Source organism: Falco cherrug, chromosome 1 (assembly GCF_023634085.1).
Source record: "Falco cherrug isolate bFalChe1 chromosome 1, bFalChe1.pri, whole genome shotgun sequence".
In the NCBI taxonomy this organism is placed as follows: domain Eukaryota; kingdom Metazoa; phylum Chordata; class Aves; order Falconiformes; family Falconidae; genus Falco; species Falco cherrug.
Window position 1 is genome coordinate 108,445,290 of NC_073697.1, and position 18,845 is coordinate 108,464,134.

At 64.5% G+C, this 18,845-nt stretch overlaps 1 protein-coding gene across 14 annotated transcripts in view; it reads right to left on the reverse strand.

Moving 5' to 3' along the window:
* Window positions 1-18,845, reverse strand: part of MYO18A (myosin XVIIIA) — a 38,908-nt gene that overhangs the window by 6,363 nt on the left and 13,700 nt on the right. For 2 of the 14 annotated variants that reach the window (XM_055717818.1, XM_055717838.1), the window contains 40 exons: window positions 18,558-18,635; window positions 18,001-18,141; window positions 17,420-17,476; window positions 16,758-16,845; window positions 16,507-16,616; window positions 16,256-16,432; window positions 15,928-16,138; window positions 15,509-15,651; window positions 14,871-14,971; window positions 14,717-14,780; window positions 14,451-14,595; window positions 12,982-12,993; window positions 12,290-12,466; window positions 12,121-12,211; window positions 11,845-12,037; window positions 11,276-11,362; window positions 10,482-10,623; window positions 10,234-10,393; window positions 9,963-10,149; window positions 9,635-9,872; window positions 8,647-8,756; window positions 8,486-8,551; window positions 8,096-8,224; window positions 7,496-7,639; window positions 6,275-6,364; window positions 6,061-6,180; window positions 5,872-5,983; window positions 5,615-5,742; window positions 5,295-5,449; window positions 4,006-4,129; window positions 3,727-3,927; window positions 3,319-3,429; window positions 2,891-2,995; window positions 2,634-2,780; window positions 2,428-2,541; window positions 2,154-2,270; window positions 1,968-2,051; window positions 1,586-1,723; window positions 732-917; window positions 509-648 (listed from right to left, as the gene is read on the reverse strand). In XM_055717818.1, coding sequence (XP_055573793.1) covers window positions 509-648; window positions 732-917; window positions 1,586-1,723; window positions 1,968-2,051; window positions 2,154-2,270; window positions 2,428-2,541; window positions 2,634-2,780; window positions 2,891-2,995; window positions 3,319-3,429; window positions 3,727-3,927; window positions 4,006-4,129; window positions 5,295-5,449; window positions 5,615-5,742; window positions 5,872-5,983; window positions 6,061-6,180; window positions 6,275-6,364; window positions 7,496-7,639; window positions 8,096-8,224; window positions 8,486-8,551; window positions 8,647-8,756; window positions 9,635-9,872; window positions 9,963-10,149; window positions 10,234-10,393; window positions 10,482-10,623; window positions 11,276-11,362; window positions 11,845-12,037; window positions 12,121-12,211; window positions 12,290-12,466; window positions 12,982-12,993; window positions 14,451-14,595; window positions 14,717-14,780; window positions 14,871-14,971; window positions 15,509-15,651; window positions 15,928-16,138; window positions 16,256-16,432; window positions 16,507-16,616; window positions 16,758-16,845; window positions 17,420-17,476; window positions 18,001-18,141; window positions 18,558-18,635 — 5,123 coding nt within the window. The remainder of the gene's footprint in view (window positions 1-508; window positions 649-731; window positions 918-1,585; window positions 1,724-1,967; window positions 2,052-2,153; window positions 2,271-2,427; window positions 2,542-2,633; window positions 2,781-2,890; window positions 2,996-3,318; window positions 3,430-3,726; window positions 3,928-4,005; window positions 4,130-5,294; window positions 5,450-5,614; window positions 5,743-5,871; window positions 5,984-6,060; window positions 6,181-6,274; window positions 6,365-7,495; window positions 7,640-8,095; window positions 8,225-8,485; window positions 8,552-8,646; window positions 8,757-9,634; window positions 9,873-9,962; window positions 10,150-10,233; window positions 10,394-10,481; window positions 10,624-11,275; window positions 11,363-11,844; window positions 12,038-12,120; window positions 12,212-12,289; window positions 12,467-12,981; window positions 12,994-14,450; window positions 14,596-14,716; window positions 14,781-14,870; window positions 14,972-15,508; window positions 15,652-15,927; window positions 16,139-16,255; window positions 16,433-16,506; window positions 16,617-16,757; window positions 16,846-17,419; window positions 17,477-18,000; window positions 18,142-18,557; window positions 18,636-18,845) is intronic. The other 12 variants (XM_055717887.1, XM_055717876.1, XM_055717903.1 and 9 more) reach the window with 10 other exon arrangements.

Here is an 18,845-nt window from a genome sequence, read left to right on the forward strand (position 1 = left end):
TTAATGGGTGGACTTGATGATCTTAAAGGTCTTTTCCAACCTAAATGATTCTGTGATTCTATGATTCTGTCCTGGGCTGGGCTGGATCCCAGTGTCCCAGACCTCCTGCCAGCCTGTGCTGCCCTGGCTCCTGGGCCTCCCCGGGCTGTTTCCAGCCAGCCAGCACGGCACGGCTGCATTTCAGGCACCTCCACAAGCAGGTGAAGCTGCACGGGGGCTGTGGGTGGAGGGAGGGAGGGAGCCACAGATGCACGGACTGATGCACATGTGCATGGATGCACAATGCATGGATGGACGGATGCACGGGTGCATGGACAGATGCACATGTGCATGATGCATGGACGGACGGATGCACGTGTGCACAATGCATGGATGGACGGATGGACAGGCGGCGTTCTGCCAGGGCCAGGCAGAGCCGAGGGGTCCCCATGGCATTTCAGAAGTGGCAAGGAGAAGCGGTGAGCCCAGTGAGGTGCCTCGCGTGCGAGCCAGGCCCAGGCGCTTTCACCTGTTGATGAGGTCCTCGTTGCTGTCACTCTCCATCTCATCCTCGATGGCCGCCTGCAGGTCCCCGATGCGCTTGAAGGCCAGCTTCAGGTCTGACTGCAGGCTCTGGTTGGCAGCTTCCAGGCTCTCCAGGTCCATCTCCTGTGGGGAAGGAGCGGGGTGAGATGGATACCCTGGGGAAACCCCCCTGTCCCCCTGCCCAGACCCATTGCTGGGTGCCTCACCAGCTCGTGCTTCTTGCGGCTGGCCTCTGCCTCCTTCTTGGCCAGCTCACCCATCTCCTCCTTGACATCGCGGAGCTGTCGCTGCAGCCGCTTGTTCTGCTCCTTCTCCCGGTTCTCGGCGGCTGCGCGCTGATCTCGCTCCTCCGTCAGCTTCTCCATGTTCTCCTTCAGCCGCGTGGCCAGGCTCTGCGGAGCAGCGGGCACAGGGTCACCCCAGATCCCCCCTGGACCCCCCACCCTGCAACAACACCCACCAAGGGCTCACGCAGGGATGGATCCCATCCCCACGAATGTACACAAGGAGATGGAGAAGAAAACCCCGCTAGGGCCAGGGAAGGGGCAGAACAACCACAGGGGCTTTGTTGAATTGGAAAAATAGATTTAACTGTGTGTGAAGTAATTAAAGCGTGTAACGTAGGGAAAAAATAGCTCCCATTCTCCCCCAGCCACTGAGCCAGCCACTGCATATTTATGGCCCCGGCAGAGAGAGCGGAGAAGGGAAATAATAGCTAGGAAAATATTAAGAGGAGAGCTAAGCTGCTCCACTCCCCAGCAGAGCTGCAACGGCAGAATATAAAGCAGGCTGCATTTAGCGGGGCCGGGAGAGTCTATAATTTCCCTAAGTCAATGCATGGGAAGAGCAGCACTTTGCCAGGCTGGATGGTGGATTACTGTTATCGGCGCTTGCAGAGAGCTTTCCCGGCAGGGATGGGGACAGGCTGCCGGCAGGGGAGGGCTGCAGTGTGGGGGGTCCCATGGAGGGGATATTGGGGATGCGCTCAGCAGACCCCTGGGCATCATGTTCCCATTGCATCCCAGTCCCAGCTGGAGCAGAGGGAGAGCCCGGTGCCTACCTCCAGGCGCTTGACTTGTGTCCGCTCAAACTCCAGCCTGGTCTCCAGCTCGCGGATCTTGGCCTCTTGCCGGCTCACTAGCGACTTGTCCACCATGGATTGCTCCAGGAATTCCAGCTGGCTCTGCAAGCCTTGCAGCTGCAGGGGGTGCACAGCCTTAGCCTCAACGGCAACCTCCCTGGCCCCCCACCACCCGGCCTTGGAGCGGAGCTGCTGGCCCTGCTGCTCCCATCCCAATGGGGAGCTCACAATGAGACTGCTCTGCACCCCCCTTGGGTGCAGGGGGTTCCCCCACAGTGTGGGCAGCGAGTCCCTGCATGCTTGCCGTCCCCCCCGGCTTCACTCAGGGTGCATGCCCATGCCTGATGTCAGTGCTCCCCACCTTCTCTTGCAGCTCCTGCTTCTCCTTGTTGACCTCCTCCAGCTGTGCCTGGAGGTCATTCATCTGCGCCAGGTCCCGGGACGCCTGTGGGACACACCGGGGCCGTCAGAGGGGACCCCACTGCACCGGCACCAAGAGGGGCATTATGGGAGGTTGGGGTGCCGCAGCTGCTGTGCCCCCCCTCACCTGGGCCACAGCCGCCTTGTGCTTCTTCATCAGCTCATTCATGTCCTCCTGGTCCTCCTCCAGCCGACTCTGCACCTCATTCTTCTCCCGCTGCAGCCGGCTCAGCTGCTCCTCCAGCTGGGGGGAGCCGCCTGCGTCTCCCACCGCACCCCAGAGCCAGGACACCCACCCCCCAAACCCCCCAGACGGCGTGGAGTCACCCTGCTGGCAATGTGCAGTGCCGGTGGGGATCTCCCCCTGGGTGCAGGTGGGGAATGGCCCCAAATCCACTTACCCCTGCCTTGGCCTTGGCAAGATCGTCGATCTGCAGGTGGAGGTCTTCAATCTCCACCTCCATGGACTTGCGGGCCTTAACAGCAGCCGCACAGGTGAACTCCGACTCCTCCAGCTGCAGGAACACGGCTCAGCGCCTGGCTGGGGGACAGGGACACCCCATGTCCCTCAGGGGCTGCGGATTTGGGGGGGGGTCTGGATGCACACCTGGTTCTTGAGCTGGGCGATCTCCCTCTTGCTGGGTGCATTGTTCTTCAGGTGGTCCAGCATGATCTGTGCATCAGCCAGCAGCGCCTTTGTCCTCTTCAGGTCCCGGCGCAGGCGCTTTTCCGTCTCGAAGTCCCGCTGGTTGGCCTGTGGTGGGGGGACCATGCCAGGGCACTGTGCCAGTGGGGTGCCCACCCCACCATGGCCACCTTGGGGTCCCCAAAGCGAGCCATGTCCCTGGCTGCCCTGTGCCCTACCTGCTCGCTGACAGCAGATAACTTGCTCTCCAGCTCCCGTTTCTCTCTCAGTACCTTCTGCTTGTCCTCGTACTCCTCCTCCAGCTGCACCTCCATCTGCTTCAGCTGGGGGACAACCCGGGCAGCCGGTGAGGGTGGCAGGAAGGGGCTGGGACCCCCCTCTTCGTGTGTCCCCACATACTGGGGATGCTGGGTGACCCCACCAGCCAGGTATTTGCGCAACCAGAGGCACAAAGCCCAGCTTGCACTGGCCTGGGCGGCAGAGGGACTGGTCGGACCTGCTGGGCCAGTGGAGCCAGGCTGCGGCTGGCCGCGTGGGAGCTGGGCGCTGCATGACAGTGCCCGGCTGGCAGCTCCCGGCACCCAGCCAGGGCACGGGGATGCATCCTGCCCCCTCCTTGGGCAGAGGGGTCGCAGCCGAGCCCTACCTTCTTCTGGCACGACTGCCGAATCTCCTCCACCTCCTCGTCACGGCTCTCCACCTCCTTGGCGTGGGTCTGCCGCAGCCGCTCCATCTCCATCTCCAGCCGCAGCTTGGCCTGCAAATGGTGGGGACACGGTCAGAGCAAAGGGGACACTGGGCGGACCCCCACCACCACTCCCTGGGTGCCACTCACCCGCAAAACCCCCTGGTCCGAGGCCGGCCGGGCCGCCCGCCCCACAGTGACCTGCCGAGCCATGGCATGGAGGGCCAGGAGCTGTGTCGGCAGCCGCGATGCCTGGCCCGACGCCGGGCTGAGGGTGACCGCCTCCTCTTGCTGGGCAAGCCCAGCCCAGGTAATAACCACCCTGCATGAAACCACCCCACCCAGAAACCTCGCCCCTCCCTGCTGTACCTGCTCCAGCATCTGGATGGTCCCAGCCTGCTCGTCCAGTTCCTCCTCCTGGTCTTTGACCTTCGCCTCCAGGTCCCTCAGCTGCTTCTTCACCTTGGCCAGGGAGGCTTCATCCTTCGACTCCTGGGAGGAGATGTCCTGCAGCTCAGCCTCCAGCGCCTCCGCCTTCTGTGTCAGCCCCGCAATGTCCGAATCCTTGTCCTGCCAAGAGAGGGGGTCATCGTCAGCCCAGGGCACCCGCCGACTGGGAGACTGGGGACAGCACCGCGAGCCACCCACCTCCAGCAGCTGCTTGAGGCCGAAGACCTCAGCCACCAGCACGTCCTTCTCACGGCTCAGCTTCTCCCGCTGCAGCCTCTCCCGCTGGGCCTCCTCGTGCGCCTGCGAGAGCTCGGTGTCAAACCTGTGTGGGGAGAGCAGGGCAGGCACTCAGTGCCCCGTGACGGCACTGGGGACAGGTCCCCAGCTACCGGCACCATGCCGAGCATTCCCATCCCATGGCAGCAGGCACCAGGAAGGGCAGCGCGCTGCTGGGTACTCGTTCAAAACATGCTGTTGATGAGTCTTTAATTGCCAGTACAGTGTCACGGAGTCACTCGGACAAACTCCTCCCAATGCCTTCACTCAGCAGCTAATGGGGAGTGCAGCACCTTCAGTGCAACCAGCAGCCCCAGAAGCCACCCCACGGGGCTGGCACGTGCCAGAGGGGACCGTGGCTACTAACAGCGGGGGCTTAGCTACACGGAGGCAGCCAGGGACACCGCACCCTCCATGCAGGACATGGAGAGGCTGCAATGCACGTAGGTTCTCCAGGAGAGATGGGCTCTTGTGGCAGCTCGGCTCCCCCAGCTGCAGCCCCGAGCTGTGGTCCCACACGAGGTGGCACTGGTCCCATTACTGGAGAGGACACAAGCCCCCAGCGGGGGAGTGCTCAGCACAGCCTGGAGCCAGGCAGCACCAGGACAGCATCTCCCCATACCCCTGGGATGGGATCAGCTGGGTTTGCTCCAAAATCGCTGCCTTTGGGGCTTGGAAAATAACTCTGCGCTTGAGTTTGTGACCTGCGTTAAACACCTCGGCAGCTAATCCCCATTTTTTCTCGCGCTGGGTAATAAACAGCTGCATTAGCACAGACTCCAATCCGCGGAAATTGAAATTAATTAGATTGGATTCTCTCGCTGTATTTGTGTGTGTGATCATTACCATAATGAGATGAAAGCGTCCCTGCTGCTTAATAACGTTAGCAAACTTTGGGGTTGGGAGAGGGGATGGGATGAGAGTGAGTGCCGAGCAGAGCCGCAGGGCACGAGCAGCCTCCACCATGGGGCATGGCCCCACACGGGGGGATCGCTCAGCTCCGGGCCCCCTACAAGGGCATCGGGGTCCCCCCACAATGAACACACCCAGCCTGGGCAGCCCCGTCCCGCTGGAGACACCTCGGCCAAGAGGAAGCTGGTGAAGTGCCCAAATCCCTGCTAAAATGGTAATGCCACTTTGCAAGAGGCTCGCCACATGGCGAGGATGCTGCCCCCCCCGCGTCTGCCCTACTGCCAGCGCGCGGTCCCCACCTCCGCTGCTTCTTCTCCAGGTCATGGTTGCGTCCTTGCTGTCCCTCGAGGTGCAGCTTGGTGTCCTGCAGCTCCGCGGCCAGGCGCTGGCACTTCTTCTTTAGCTGCTGCAGCGCCCGCTGGCTCTCCTCGCTGTCTGCCTGCAGGTCCGTCAGCTGTGGGCAGGAGCAGGCAGGGCGGTGAGGGGTCTGGGAAGCCACCATGTCCCCACTGCTCCAGCCATGTGCTCCCTCAGCTCCGAGCAGGCAGCGGCTGCCCACCCCAAGCCCATCCCCATGCTGAGGGGACCTGGGGGGTCCCTAGGGCTGAGCCCCACTCACCCTCCGCTCCAGCTGCCTCTTGCCCTGCTGCTCCACCTCCAGCTTGTCCTCCAGCTCCTGCTGCAGCCGTTTCTTAGTGAAGTCGATCTCCCGCACCGCCCGCTCATATTTCAGCCGCCATTCGCCACCTGTGCGGGGAAACAGGGTCACTGAGGGGCTGCGTGGGGTGGTACGGGGCCACCATGGAGAGGGGGGCACGGTGCTGCAGCCATGGACCCAGACTGCGCCCGCAGCGAGCAGCAGAGGCAGGACGGTACCTGAATCATCATCGTCGAGCTCCCCGTTGAGCTCGGCCGCCCGGATGAGCCGAGCCTCCATCACCTCCATCTCCATGGACTCCATCTGCTTCTTCAGAGCATCGTACTTGGCCTGGGAGGGGGCACGGCCGTGGTGAGTGCCTGGAGGGGGCCACGAGACGCTGCGAGGCCAGGGAAAGGCATGTTTACCTGCAGGTCCTTCATCTCCTTCTCGGCCCGCAGCCTCTCAGCCGTCTCGGCGTCCAGCAGCTGGGAGGCCGACTCGCCGGTGTTCCGCTCGTCTGTCAGCTCCGATGTCAGCTCTGTGATCTGCGGGCGGGGGGAGCGGGACCATGGGCCAGTGCAGGCACCGGGGCAATCCAGCACGGCACCGTACCCCCTCCCAGTACTGTCAAGGACCTACCCTGCTCTCCAGGCGGTCGCTGTTGAGCCGGAGCTCGTTACGCTCTTTCTCCACCTTCTCGAGTTTGCTCTTCAGCTGCTGGATCTCTTCCTGCAACAGAGCAGGCAGTGAGGGAGGGGGCAGGCGCTCGGCGAAGAGGCTGGCAGGCAGGCAGGAGCCTGGCAGGTCTCCGCACCCCCCCAGCACTGGGTGGGCAGGGTGGGGGCTCCCCAGGGCGGGGGCCGCTCTCCCCTGCCAAGGGCTGGGCAGGGACTTTCCCCAAACCGCACCGACGCCGTGCCGACTCCAACCCCATAAATGGTGCCGAAACGCCAGGCAGCCCCAGCAAAGCCGGAGAGGGGTCCCTGCACCCACCCAGGAGAGGGGGTGGGAGCAAACCCACCCACTGGCAGCTCACTGAAGGGTTTGGATGCACCCAGCCCAGGTGTGGAGGGAGGGGGCCCACCAGCATGCCCAGGGACCACCAGCCAACACCAGGGGGGCATGCCCATCTGCCAGCTTCAAGCACACCTTTGCCTCTGGTCCCAGCACAGGCTGAGGGGGGCAGGAGGGGCTCAGGTGCCCCCACCCCAGGCACCCATCCTTGGTGGGTTGGGAAGAAAGTGGAGCCAGGCAGTGGGCTCCATGAGGGGCAGGCTCGGCAGGGGCACGAGTGTCTGGTTGCCAGCGTAGCGCGGAGCCCCCCCACATATGCCTCTCGGCACACAGTTTCATTTCCATTCTCCACGCCTGGTAATTGGGCTCATGCAACAGCCGGCTCTCGGGATGCTAATGACATGCTGATTCGCAAATTAGGGAGCAATTTGCAATTTGAGCCCTACGCTGACAGGGCGTGTAGGGCAGCTGTGGTCCTGCATCTCACCCCATCGTGGGCTCTTGCATCCTGCGCTTCCCTGGGGTCCTGCATCTCAACCCACCACAAGATCCTGCATCCCACCCCGCTGCAGGATCCTGCATCCCACCCTGCTGCAGCATCCTGCATCCCATCTCACTGTGGGATCCGGCATCCCACCCTGCTGTGGGACCCTGCATCCCACGCCACTGTGGGATCCTGCCTCCCACGCCACTGTGGGATCCTGCCTCCCACCCTTCCCTGGGGTCCTGCACCCCACCCCACTGCAGGATTCTGCATCCCACCTCACTGCAGGGCCCTGACCAGGCCCAACGCTTCCCCAAGCCCACCCTGCCCCATCCAGCATCCCCCAGCACAGAGGTACCCACGTCTTTGCCGCGGATCTGGTCCTCGGTGAGCTGCACCTCGATGAGGGGCCGCACGGTGGTGAAAAGCTTCCACCAGGGCCAGCCCTTCACCCCCTTGTTCTTCTTGATGTTCTTCTGCACGCAGCGGATGGCCAAATCCTGGATCTGTGCAGGGCACGGTGTCAGTGCAGGGCACAGCGTCGGGGGTGCCGCCAGCGGGGCAAAGCGAGGCAGGTGGGTGCTCAGCACCCCTGCCGGCACCCCGGCATGCTCCCCTTCGTTAGTATTTGGGCTAATTGCACCCAGCTTATCTACTGTTAGATTCTCTCCAGCCCCTCCAAACGCTATTCTTGCGGAAGGCGAGGTGCTGCCCCGATGCCTATCTTACACCTTCTTTAATAATAAAAGTAGGAGCTGACACGCCGTTTCATCCCACTGTGGCGATGCCCAGCACCCTCCCCACCGGTTCCCCCGGTCCCCCCTGGCCCCCCACGGCTGGGCAGGCGCAGGGGGGAGGCGGGAGGAGGAGGTGCTGGCCCAGGCAGCGGCAGAAAGGCTGCGCTGCCCATTTTAGGCGAAATTGTGCAGCAGAGCGGGGAGGGGAGAGCTGCTGGGACCAACCTTCCTTTTCTTGAACTGCTGCCGTGCCAAGAAGCCCCTGCACGCTGCCTGGAAGAGGGTGATGTTCCTGCTGGTCTGCGCGTCCCTCTGCTCCTCCAGCCTGGCTAGTGATCCAGCTCGGAAAAACACCTGCAGGGGGGCAGCGGGGTGAGATGGCGAGGGGTGCCGGCATCCCTCCGGCCGCGCCGTGCCACCCTCCCGCTGCGCTGGCTGGTGGGGATGTGGCTCTCCCCTCTGCAGCCACTGGTCCTGTCCCCCAGGCACGAGGAATGCCGTAGGTGGGAGCAAACAGTGCCGCCCTTGTGCTGCCCTGCTGCGCCGTGCCAAGCTGTGCCGCCCACCCTTGCCCGCGCTGCCGCCGGCACCCACGGCCAGTGTCGGGCATCATACCCGGCTCAAGCCCATGTGGTAGCTGCTCTTCTCCAGGTCCAGTGACTCCAGGAGCTCCTCCACCGCCTGTGGGGAAGGAGAGGTGTCAGGGCCAGGCTGGGGGCACCCTGGGGTGCAGGGGACCCCGGACTGCCGCGCTGGCCCGGGAGCAGGGCACGTACCCGCTTCTCATCCACGACGATGTAGTTGCGCCCGTGCTTCTTGGTCAGGTGTGGGGCCAGGACGTCAAAGCGCCGCCTGAACTCCGCAAAAACCATGTGGTCGGGATACCCTGGGGGCAGCAAGGGAGAGTGGGGCTGCGGGGGCAGCCAGGATGCCCAGGGGATGGCTGGGGACAGCCCCACGTGCCCTGACTGACTGGGGCCCATCTCTTGGGAGAGCTGATGGGGTCACCCCACGTGGCACAAATTCCCCACGGGGCCAGGCACGGCCAGAGTGCCCTGACCCTCCCCAGGAGGTTTTCCTTGGCCGTGTCCTCCAGCAGTTTTGGCTGGGATCTGGGGAGAAAGTGGCCAGATCCCACCTCGAGGGAGCACAGGGACACGTGTGTTGCCTGTGCAAGCAAAGAGGCCCCGCTCCGGCTCCGCTCTGAGCCGCAGCCAGCTTCTGCATCAGGCTCTCAGCACTGAGCCTCCACATCTTAATTAACGACAGGGTATTGATGGGGAGGCTGACCCCGGCACAGCCAGCTGGCCACGGCCATCGATCCGGGAGGTGCGTGGACGGCATCGATTTCCAATCGTGGTGGGAAGGGTCTGGCCTCCAGGCAATAAACCCTCGCCTGGGCGGCCAGCCACGCGTATCGATAAATGCTTTGCTGAGCACGACCCGGAGGCCCTCACCCCAGCGGGATGGGGGCTGGCTGCCAGCGGGAGAGCTGCCAGGATCCGGCGGCACCAGTGGAGACACCCAATTAAGGCCATGCCTGTCCCCGGCGCAGATAACAGCCCCGCAGGGGAGGGGGACAGGGACAGGACCGCCCTGGGGTGATGGCTGGCAGCTCTGGGGCTTTGAGCAAGGGTACAGGCGGATGGGGGTCCCCAGGGAGGAGATGCAGCCAGGACCCCCGTGGCATCCCGCAGGGGGATGTGCGCTGCAGCCCTGGCATCGCCCTGTCGCGGGTGCCAGGGGTGCGGCGGCACGGCTCACCTTGGCGGTACATGCGGAGGGTGTCGAGCAGGCGGGAGCCGCGGAGCTGGGCACGCAGGAGGGGCACGTCCAGCTGCATGAGCCCGGCCTCGCAGTGCTCCGCCGGCAGCTCCAGTTCACTGCCGCTCACCCGCCGGCACGGCAGAGCCCGGGGGTCCCCGCCGCCCCCCGCCGCCTTGGGCAGGAAGCAGTGCACAAAGTGGAGCTTGGACTTCTTGATGCTGTCAATGAGGGCGTCCTGCAGGCACAGGAGAGTGGGGTGAGCGGTGACACGTAGCAGTGCTCCACCTGGACCTGGGGACTCCCCCCTTGGCACCCCCTTACTCACCACTTGCAGCTTGATCTGGATGCAGAGGGATTTCTTCTTGACAGCAGCCACGCCGGTGGTGAAGGTCTTCCGCATGCTGGTGGCCCGGCGCAGGGCCAGCTGGGACCCCCCCTCCAGCCCTGCCACCGAGCCCGACAGCACCAGCGCTGACCCGCCACGGCCCGCAAACAGGCTGCTGATGACCTTCCTGCAGGGCACGGAGGGGACGTCACCCCCCAAAATCACCCCTCCCCACACCGTGCTCCCCCACCAGCCCTGGGACCCCACTCACTTCTGTGACTCCTGCAGCAGGACGGAGGCATTTTGGGAGGCCGGGTTGTGCTTGACGTGGTTGAGCCAGCCCGTGGCATCGTACTCCACCCAGTTGGTCCCCGAGCTGTGGCCCAGAAGGAAATGTCGGGGCTTGTCACTGGGGAGCAGCGGGTTGTGCCCTGCAGGAAGACACGGCACTGCTGGGCACAGCCCTGGGGACCGGCGCTTTGCTGACACATGGCCCCATGGTGCCGGTCCCCCCCTGACCTTTCTTGCCCCCTTCCTGGGGGCCGTAGTAGGAGAAGAGCCGCTCCAGCAAGGTGTCCTCGTTGCCGCCTGGCTGCAGCGCCTCCTCCTCCAGCAGCCACAGCAGCCCCCGCGCCTCGTCTGTGCGGGCCAGTGACCGGACCTGCAGGTGACACTGCACTTGTAGTGCCTCCAGGGCAGGGACAGGAGGTGACACAGGGGACCCGGGCCACCCAAGGAGCAGGCAACCTTGGCCGCTGTCAGCAGCAAGGCAAAGCGGCACCATGCGTGAGGGCTCCTGCTTATGGGGACGCAGCAGGGCAAGAGGCCATATGTAACACTCCAGGCAGCGCATCCCGTTGGGGTGGAAAACACGGTGCTTGGGTACCCACGGGCTGGAACCCAGTGCTGGGCTGGTGCTAGCAGCTCCCCTTGGTCTCTGCAGCCTCCTCCAGCAGCGACTGGAGCACCCCAGGGACTGGAGAACCTTGGGGAGCTGTGCACCCTGGGGACTTGAGCACGCTGGGGACCAGAGCACCCCAGGGACTGGAGCGCCCTGGGGATCACCCAAGGTCTCCGTGACTCCTGCCTGCAGCACAAGCAGCTGCCGGGGCAAGCAGGGGACACCGTGCCAGGGGATACACCAGGGATGCGGGCTGCACACACGCTCGCAGCCACACTGTCATGGCCAAACATTCAGAACAGCCCCTCTCCTTCCCCCAAGGACCACCAAGGGGCCAAGAAAGCCGCACGCCCACTGCCTCGGGCCACAAGCTGCAGTGATGGGGCTGCGAGGAAGCATGGTGGGCACTTACCAGTGCCTGGTGCGAGGGCTGGTCTACAGCAGCTATGGAGCCAGAGGAGCCGGGCTCGGCATCAGCCAGGGCAAGCTCTATGTTCTCCTGGCGAGGAGGGACAGAGGCACGATTAGTGCCCATGCAGCAGGAGAGCCCCGATAGGGACTGGCAGCCAGTGAGGGTGTTGGTCTCAATGAGGGAGGCAGGGCCTTCCCAGCACCCCGCTGCACCAGCAGGGCACAGGGTGACGCCGGGTGCCAAGGGGGGACCAGGACACAAGGAGGGTCCCCCTATGGCTGTTGGTGCTGAGATGGAGCAGCAGCAGTGATCTCCACCACCCACCCGCCACGGCCACCCCATCACCTCCCAGCCTGGCACGTCTGCAGGGAAAGGTGCCAGCAAAGGCACCGCAGGTGGTGGGAGCCCTGGGGCCACCCCTGCTGCACCGAGCGTCCTGCCAGAGCTGCTGCAGTTGCACTGCTCCACGGCAAGTAAGAACTCAAGGAGCGGGAATGCAGGAGATGCTCACGCCGAGAAGGAAGGGCAGGGGGGGAGGAGGCGATGGCAGCCCTGGCCATCGTCGTTACCTCCTTGTAGCGCTCCAGCTCGCGGGCGAAGGTGCGCTGGTGGAAGAGCAGCTGCAGGCGCTCCTGGGTGTAGTTGTGGCAAAGCTCCTCGAAGGTGGCCCCCCGGCTCTGCCCTGCCAGCTCGGGGTTCTGCGCCCCCGGGGTGTCCACCACCGTCACCGAGCACACCGAGTGCTGGCTCGATTTCAGCGCCCTGTGGGGACAAAGGGACACAGTGGGGTGAGTGGGTGCTGCCAGACCCCCATGGCTCTCCTCTGCCCCACCCCCAGCACGTACCTGTTGAGGAGGGAGATGAGGAGGGTGAAGAGCTCAGAGTACAAGCCGGCCGCCATGCCCTCCAGGCACTCCAGTGCTGTCAGCTTGGGACCTGGCCAAGGCAACCCTCAGTGTCCCCAGCCTGGTGTCCCCCTGGGCCACCAGCTGTCCCCAGTGTCCTTCATCCTACCTGTACCGCTGTCACCCAGGGGGGGCTCATCGGGGCCCTGCCGGAAGGAGGTGGATCGCTGCAGGGTACCCTTGGGCTGGTGCTTGAAGATGGAGGAGGAGAGCTCCTCCAGGCTGCAGCCCAGCAGGTAAGCGGCTTTCTGAGCCCACTCGTGCCGTGCAAACTGCTTCCTTCCAGCTGGAGGGTGGAGAAGGGGGCTCAGTGCCGGCCGGGGCATCCCCCTAAATCGGGGGCATTTCCAGGCAGACCTGGGACAGCCTCAGGGTCCCCCAGAGCAAGCTGGGGATGCTGTGCACAGTGGGAGCATGTGGCCTGTGCTGGAGGGCTGGGAAGTGTGTTTTGGGGTCTGATTAGAGGAGACAGGGGGTGAACGGCTTCATGCCTCTGCAGGGCTGAGCCCAGACCACGCTGTGGGACCAGGAGTGGGAGTCACCCCTCGCCACCGCAGCCCAGGACCCCTGGGGCCTGTGATAGTGTGCGGCTCTGAGTCACCCCAGCACGGGGACACATCCCTGCTCGTTCACATACACCGAGCAGCCTCACCGCGGTACGGCAGGACAGATCGCGGACACAAGCACACGGACGTGGGAGATGGGAGCAGGTTAATGGTGACACGCAGGGACATGACAGCAGGAAGGTGGTGGCACATGGGAGGGGGAAGCCAGAGACACGTGCAGAGAACAAGACTTTACCTTCGTCGGCGTCTGCATTGCAAAAGGGCAGCATGCACCATGCGAACAGAGACAGGGGTTAGAAACAACAGCATGTGACAGCGCTGACACGCGGCACGGGGACGCCCTCCTGCCAAAACACGCCACGCGCAGGCACCACCACGTGCAGGCCAAGCCTTGTCCCCCCCAGGCATCACTGCAGTGAGACACTGCAGCCTGGTGTGGGACCCCTTCCCCTGTGAGCCCCAGCCACACTGCAGGCACTGGTGGGGAGCTCTGCCTGGAGCACCGGGAGCCACTGTCAGATCCAGCCCGGTACAAGCACCAAGGGGCCAAAGAAACGGGTGCTAGTGCAGCTGAGCTGGCTCTGAGCATCCCCAGTATCCACAAGATGCAGGGGAGGCTCCAGGAGCAGCACAGAGCTGGGGGCTGGGATGCTCACCCTGAGCCGGATGCAGGGATGCTCGCCCCAAAGCAGGATTTGGGGTTCCCCCCTAGCAGGCTCCCACGGAAAGGCTCCCGGTTGCCCAAGCACCCCGCTGCGGTGCCTGCTGCGGGGCCCTGCTGCCCTCTAGTGCCTCAAAGCACCCCACGGGCCAGCACTGCACCCCGCTGCACCCCCAAGACCCCTCCGCTCCCCCACTCCCCATCCCTGACTCATCTTTCCCCCCTCCCTGGGGCTGCAAATTTCCTCGGTGCAACACTGGCTGTGCCAGGCCCTCCTGCCAGCGTGCAGCACCACGGGGGCTTCCAGCACTGCGGAGGGGAAGGTGAAAGCCCCAGGGGGAGAAAAGCAGCCCCAGAAAGCTGAATTCATTGCCCCCAGGGATGGAGAGCGAAGCTGGTGCCCATCAGAGCAAGCCCCATAGCCCACGGTGAGCTCTGGGTGCTGGAGCAGCCCCGTCCCACGCCAATGGTGCCAAAGGACTGGGGGAGGGTCCTGATGGGCAGCAGGCAAATATGGCTCTGCCGGGACCCAGCTGAGGGTCAGGGTTGGTCCTGGCACACCAGCAGCACCTCAAGCCCCTATTTCAGCCCCCAAACCAGCACCGCACAGCACCACCCGGAGCAGAGCCCCCCACATCTCTGATTACCGGCTCCGTCTGCCAGCAGCTCTGCGGGGAGGACAGGGGGGAAAGGTGTTACACTGGGGACAAGGGACACCCCCCCACCACCCCCCCCAGCCCCTGACTCCCTCAGCCCCAGCCAGGCCCTTGGTATCCCAAGTTGGCAGGGGCCAGCCCAGGGTCTGGGGGTGATTGATTCCCACCAGCCAGCAGGACCACCCTGACCGAGGGGGCAAAGCCAGGTGCCCCAGAACACCCAGGGTGGCACAGCAATGTCCCTCAGCTGACACAGCCCCAAAACCCGCCCCAGGCTCCATCACACCATGGGGGCTGTTTGCAAGGTGCTGAGGTGCTGGTGATCGCTCTGGGACCTCATGCAGCCATCAGCCCCAAGCCTTGGCTCGTTAATCCCTCCCAGATTACCTTTTGTGGCCCCGGCGGCCCCCAGATGATAAATGGCCCCCAGGACAAGCCAGAAGGCTTTCTGCTCATCGCTGGAGATGCCCATCACCTTCATGGCAGCCTGAAGCTTGTTGAACTGCTGGGTCGCCTTCTGCTTTTCCTCCGGCTGCGAAGAGCAACAGGAGCCATTGGTGTGGGAGCCTGGCTCTGCCTCCCCCCGGCACCCAAATGGACCAGGGAACCCTGTCCCCCCGCCGGCAGCCCCTTCCCAGCCCCATAGCAGCGACCTTGGAGAGGGGCACGATGCCAAAGACGTTGTTCTCTGCCAAGTGGTTGAAATGAAGCTCAGTCCTGTGGGGATGAAGACCGAGATTGGCCCCATGTGGGAGACCTTGGAGACCCCCCAGGCAAGAGACCATGCCCTCGCCGCCCCCAGCTCACCGCAGGGTGCTGTCAGAGCAGGCCAGCAGGTAGTAGAAGATGTTGAAGGTTGCTTCGTTGGCTGGGCGCTTCGTGACGCGCAGCTTCTCCAGCAGCAGCGTCTGGTGGAGGTGGGAGGGTTGGAAACCATCCCTGAAGGCCCCGCTCCACCGAGACCCCCCCCAGCCCACCCCAGCCTTATCCTTGCTGCCTGCCCAGGATCCCCGCGGAGATGTGAGGGTCTCCCACCCACTGCAGAGCATCAGATCAATGCAAACATCATCCAAGCAACCCATGAGCATCTCCTCTCCTGGGGTGTCTGCTACTACAGGAGCACGAAGTGGCTCCCTTGAATTTTAAGAGCTCTGATGTTATCGCAGTGGGGCAGCTTCTGGAAGAAAGACACCCTGACATTGGAGCTAACTCAGCAAGGACAGGGAGTCAATGTGCGCTGCGCACGTCTGGCAGTGAACGAAGACGAAGCAGGATGCCTGGCCGCTAAGCGCTGTGAGCACGGCCAGGCAGCTGGGGGGTTCTGCGGCCGGGCTGCTGGGAGGAAACACCCCGGCGAGGATGGATGGGCTCCCACGCCAAGGGGAGCTGCCCCAGCGAGGATGGACCAGCTCCTGTGCCGAGGGGGGCTGCCCCGGCCCCCTCACCTGTATGGAGGCAGATGCCACCTGCCCAGCCTGGTCGAAGTCCAGAGAGATGATCTGGGAGAAGCGGGTGGCGTTGCCATTCATGCCGGTGCTGCTATTGCCAAAAGCCTCCAGGATGGTGTAGAGAGCCTGCCACTTCTCCACTGCGGGAAGAGAAGCGGGACGGTGGCGTGCAGGGGCTGTGCGGTGGCCGGCCGGAGCCGGCACTGCTGGCCAGGCAAGTGCCACTGCTCCTGTGCCATGTTCCACGCCGCAGCAGCCTCGAGAGCACGGTAAGGTGACCGGCGTGAGAAAGTGAAAGCGCGCCGTGTGGCATGTGTCCGGCCACTGCTGGGTGCAGCAGGCGGCGGACGGCTGTGACTGCAAAGCAGGGGGCATGCACAGGTGGCACGGGGATGCGCACCCCGCCGGGGACTCACCAGAGAAGACCTTGCCAGTGCTGCCAGCGATGGTGGTGAGGTACTGGACAAGGTGTTGGCAGTTGGTGGTTTTGCCGCTGCCACTGGCGCCCAGCAGCACGACCGCTTGGTCCTGGCGGCTCATCAGCATGCTGCGGTAGGCAGCCTGGGCCACCGCGTAGATGTGCGGGGACGTGTCCTCCCTGCGGCACCCTTTGAACATGTGCATGACCTGGTGGGGAGTGGGGAGAAGTAGGCGAAGGTCAGCACCCTCACCGGCTCCCTCTGCACAGTGGCATGGCTCCAGCTGCCCGTCCCCTCCAGTCCCCTCCCCTGACAGCAGGGTCACCTTCTCAGAATACATGGAGGGGGAGCTCAGTGGGTTGATGATGACCATGGTGGGGCCGGCGTAGGTGTGCAGGAGGTTTCCACCGTAGCGCTGCCGCAGCGTGTGCAGCACGCTGGACTCGTTGAGGTAGAGGAGGCTGGCGAGGTCCTCCACGCGGTCACAGGAGGGGGGGTTTGCCTGGCAGCAAGGTTGGGGGGGCGTGAGGTGGGGAATGGGGGTCTGCCCCGCCATCCCCCACCCCGCAGCCCTACCTTCTCCACATCGTCCTCCTCCACCTCCAGAACGGTTCCATCATGGTCCAGCTTCACCTTCACCTTGCCCTCGGGCAGGGGGACACCCTCCTCCAGCCGCAGCTGGCTGCCTGCAAGGGGCACCAGGTGCTCAGTGCAGCTGTGCCGGCAGCCCCCCCGCAGCACCACTGCCGGGCCGGGGGGTCTCGCTGTGCCGCGGGAAGGACAGGGTGCCCCTTGTCCCAGCAGTGCCAGGCTGACCCCTGACTCACCCAAGGAGAAGCCATCTCTGTGCACCAGCCACACCTTCTCTGTCTCATACCAGGCCTCCTCGGCGGCTATCTGCTCCTCCGTCTTGGCCTGTGGGACAGCAGGACATGGGACAGGTGTGGCCACATGCCCCCTCCCTTCTCACCCGCTCCCCACATCCCTGGGGCTGGAGTGAGCCGGGCTCTGTGGCCACAGGGCCACGTGCTGGGCAGCCACAGCCACCCTCCACCAGCCCTGAGCCCTCCTGGGACGTGTCCCCAGCTTGGCTGCTGACCCCAGAGACCCCAGCGGGCTCGGGGCAGCAGAGACCACCAGAGCCCTGCCACAGCTTGGGACAGACACAAAGTCACAGTGACCCACGCGTGCATTCCCCACGGCCACCTTGGGCAAGCCTGGAGAGGCCAAGCTCCCAAACCGCAGCCCAGAGAGCAGGCACCCATGCCAGGCACATGCCGGGATGCAGGCACATCGGGCATATGGTGGGGACATGGGACATGCTGCAGGGACACACTGTAGTAACACAGGACACACTACAGGGACATAATGGAGGAACACAAGACACAGCGATGGCAGAGTGCCGCGGCATGGGAACTGCCGGGCTGGCACAGCCGGCACAGCAGGGATGTCCCCGCCACCCAGGAGCAGGGCGACCCCAAAGCCAAACCTGAGCTGCAGCAGGGACGGGGCCAAAGGCGGCTGCCGGGGCATCGTCCGCTTGACCCTGGCGAGGCCGAGAGATGGGTGGTGAAGGTGAGAAGAGTTAATCTCTGCCCCGCAGACAGCGCAGAAAGCAGCGGAGGGAAACGAGCGAGGGCAAAGCGCCGTTATGCCAAACCCCACGGGCACTCCTGGTGCCACAGCTACCGCTGCAGCCAGCAGAGTGGCAGGTCCAGCATGGTGCTGGGGACACACGGAGCCGGGAAGGACGCTGTCCATGAGGCCATGCTGCCAAAGCCCCAGGGCTGGGGGCCCCTGTGCTGACCCACTGTGAGCTCTGCCAGCACCGTGCACCGCCGTGCACCACACATCCCACCTACGGCGGCTGCTCTGCCCCTTTACACCCTGCTCCACACCCCTGCCCGCCCCAGTTGTGCCACCTCAACCAAGAGCACCCTCCCGGGATGCCGAGCTCCCTGGCACGGCCCCGCTGGGGAGAGGGCACCCAGCCCCGGCCACCCCGGCACCCTCCGGCCCCGTGGGCGACGTGGCAGCCCACGGAGCAGGGTGGGATGGGGAAAGCCTTACGCTCCAGCATGAGGCACGGGCGCAGATGCCAGCCCAGCGGCAGACAGAGGATGGTGGGGCATCGCTGGTGGAGGCAGAGGGCTCCTGAGGATGGGGGTACGGTACCTGGCTGGGTGCCGAGGCAGAGGCGGCGGGGTCCAGCTAAGGCAGCGAAGAGGGAGGAGAGAGAGGAGAAGAGAGCGGGTGAGAGGCAGCGAGCAGCAGCACTGTGACATGTCACAGGGCCCCAGCATGGCCACAGTCCCCACAGCACCACCTGGGCATCATCCCAGCCACCAGCAGCCATGCCTGGGCTGCCATGGGGATGCCACAGGCACGGCAGCTCCCCAAGGCTGGGCACACTGATCAGGGCAGCGATCCCCAAACCCACCAGCATCCCTAGTCATCCATCCCCTGCTGCCAGTGTCACCCAGAGAGGGACCATGGAGCTGCTGGCCATGCACAGCGGTATGATCACCCTGTGCGGAGCACACGGCACAGCCAGTGCAGTCGCACACTGCCCATGCCTCCCTGTCCCCAGGCGGGCAGCACGCAAGCGCCAACGCCCCTGGAATTACAGAAGTGGTGAAGATCCTCTCCAGCCGGCGCTGTGCCTCCTCTGACGGGCTCGGGCAGGACGTGGGGCTGGGGGGAGCCTGGAGGCAGAGCACTGTTAGCACCAGGCTGTCCACCCCGCAGCCCCCACCGGCCCGGCACTCACGGCACCCAGGTACCAGAGGGGCTATCGCAAAGGCTTTCCCAGCCCTGCAGCCCACCAGCACTTGGCACAGGTACCGGGGCAAAGGCTGGCACAGACCCACGGGCACCGATGTGGCACAGCTGGGGTACCAGCAGGTACCCACAGT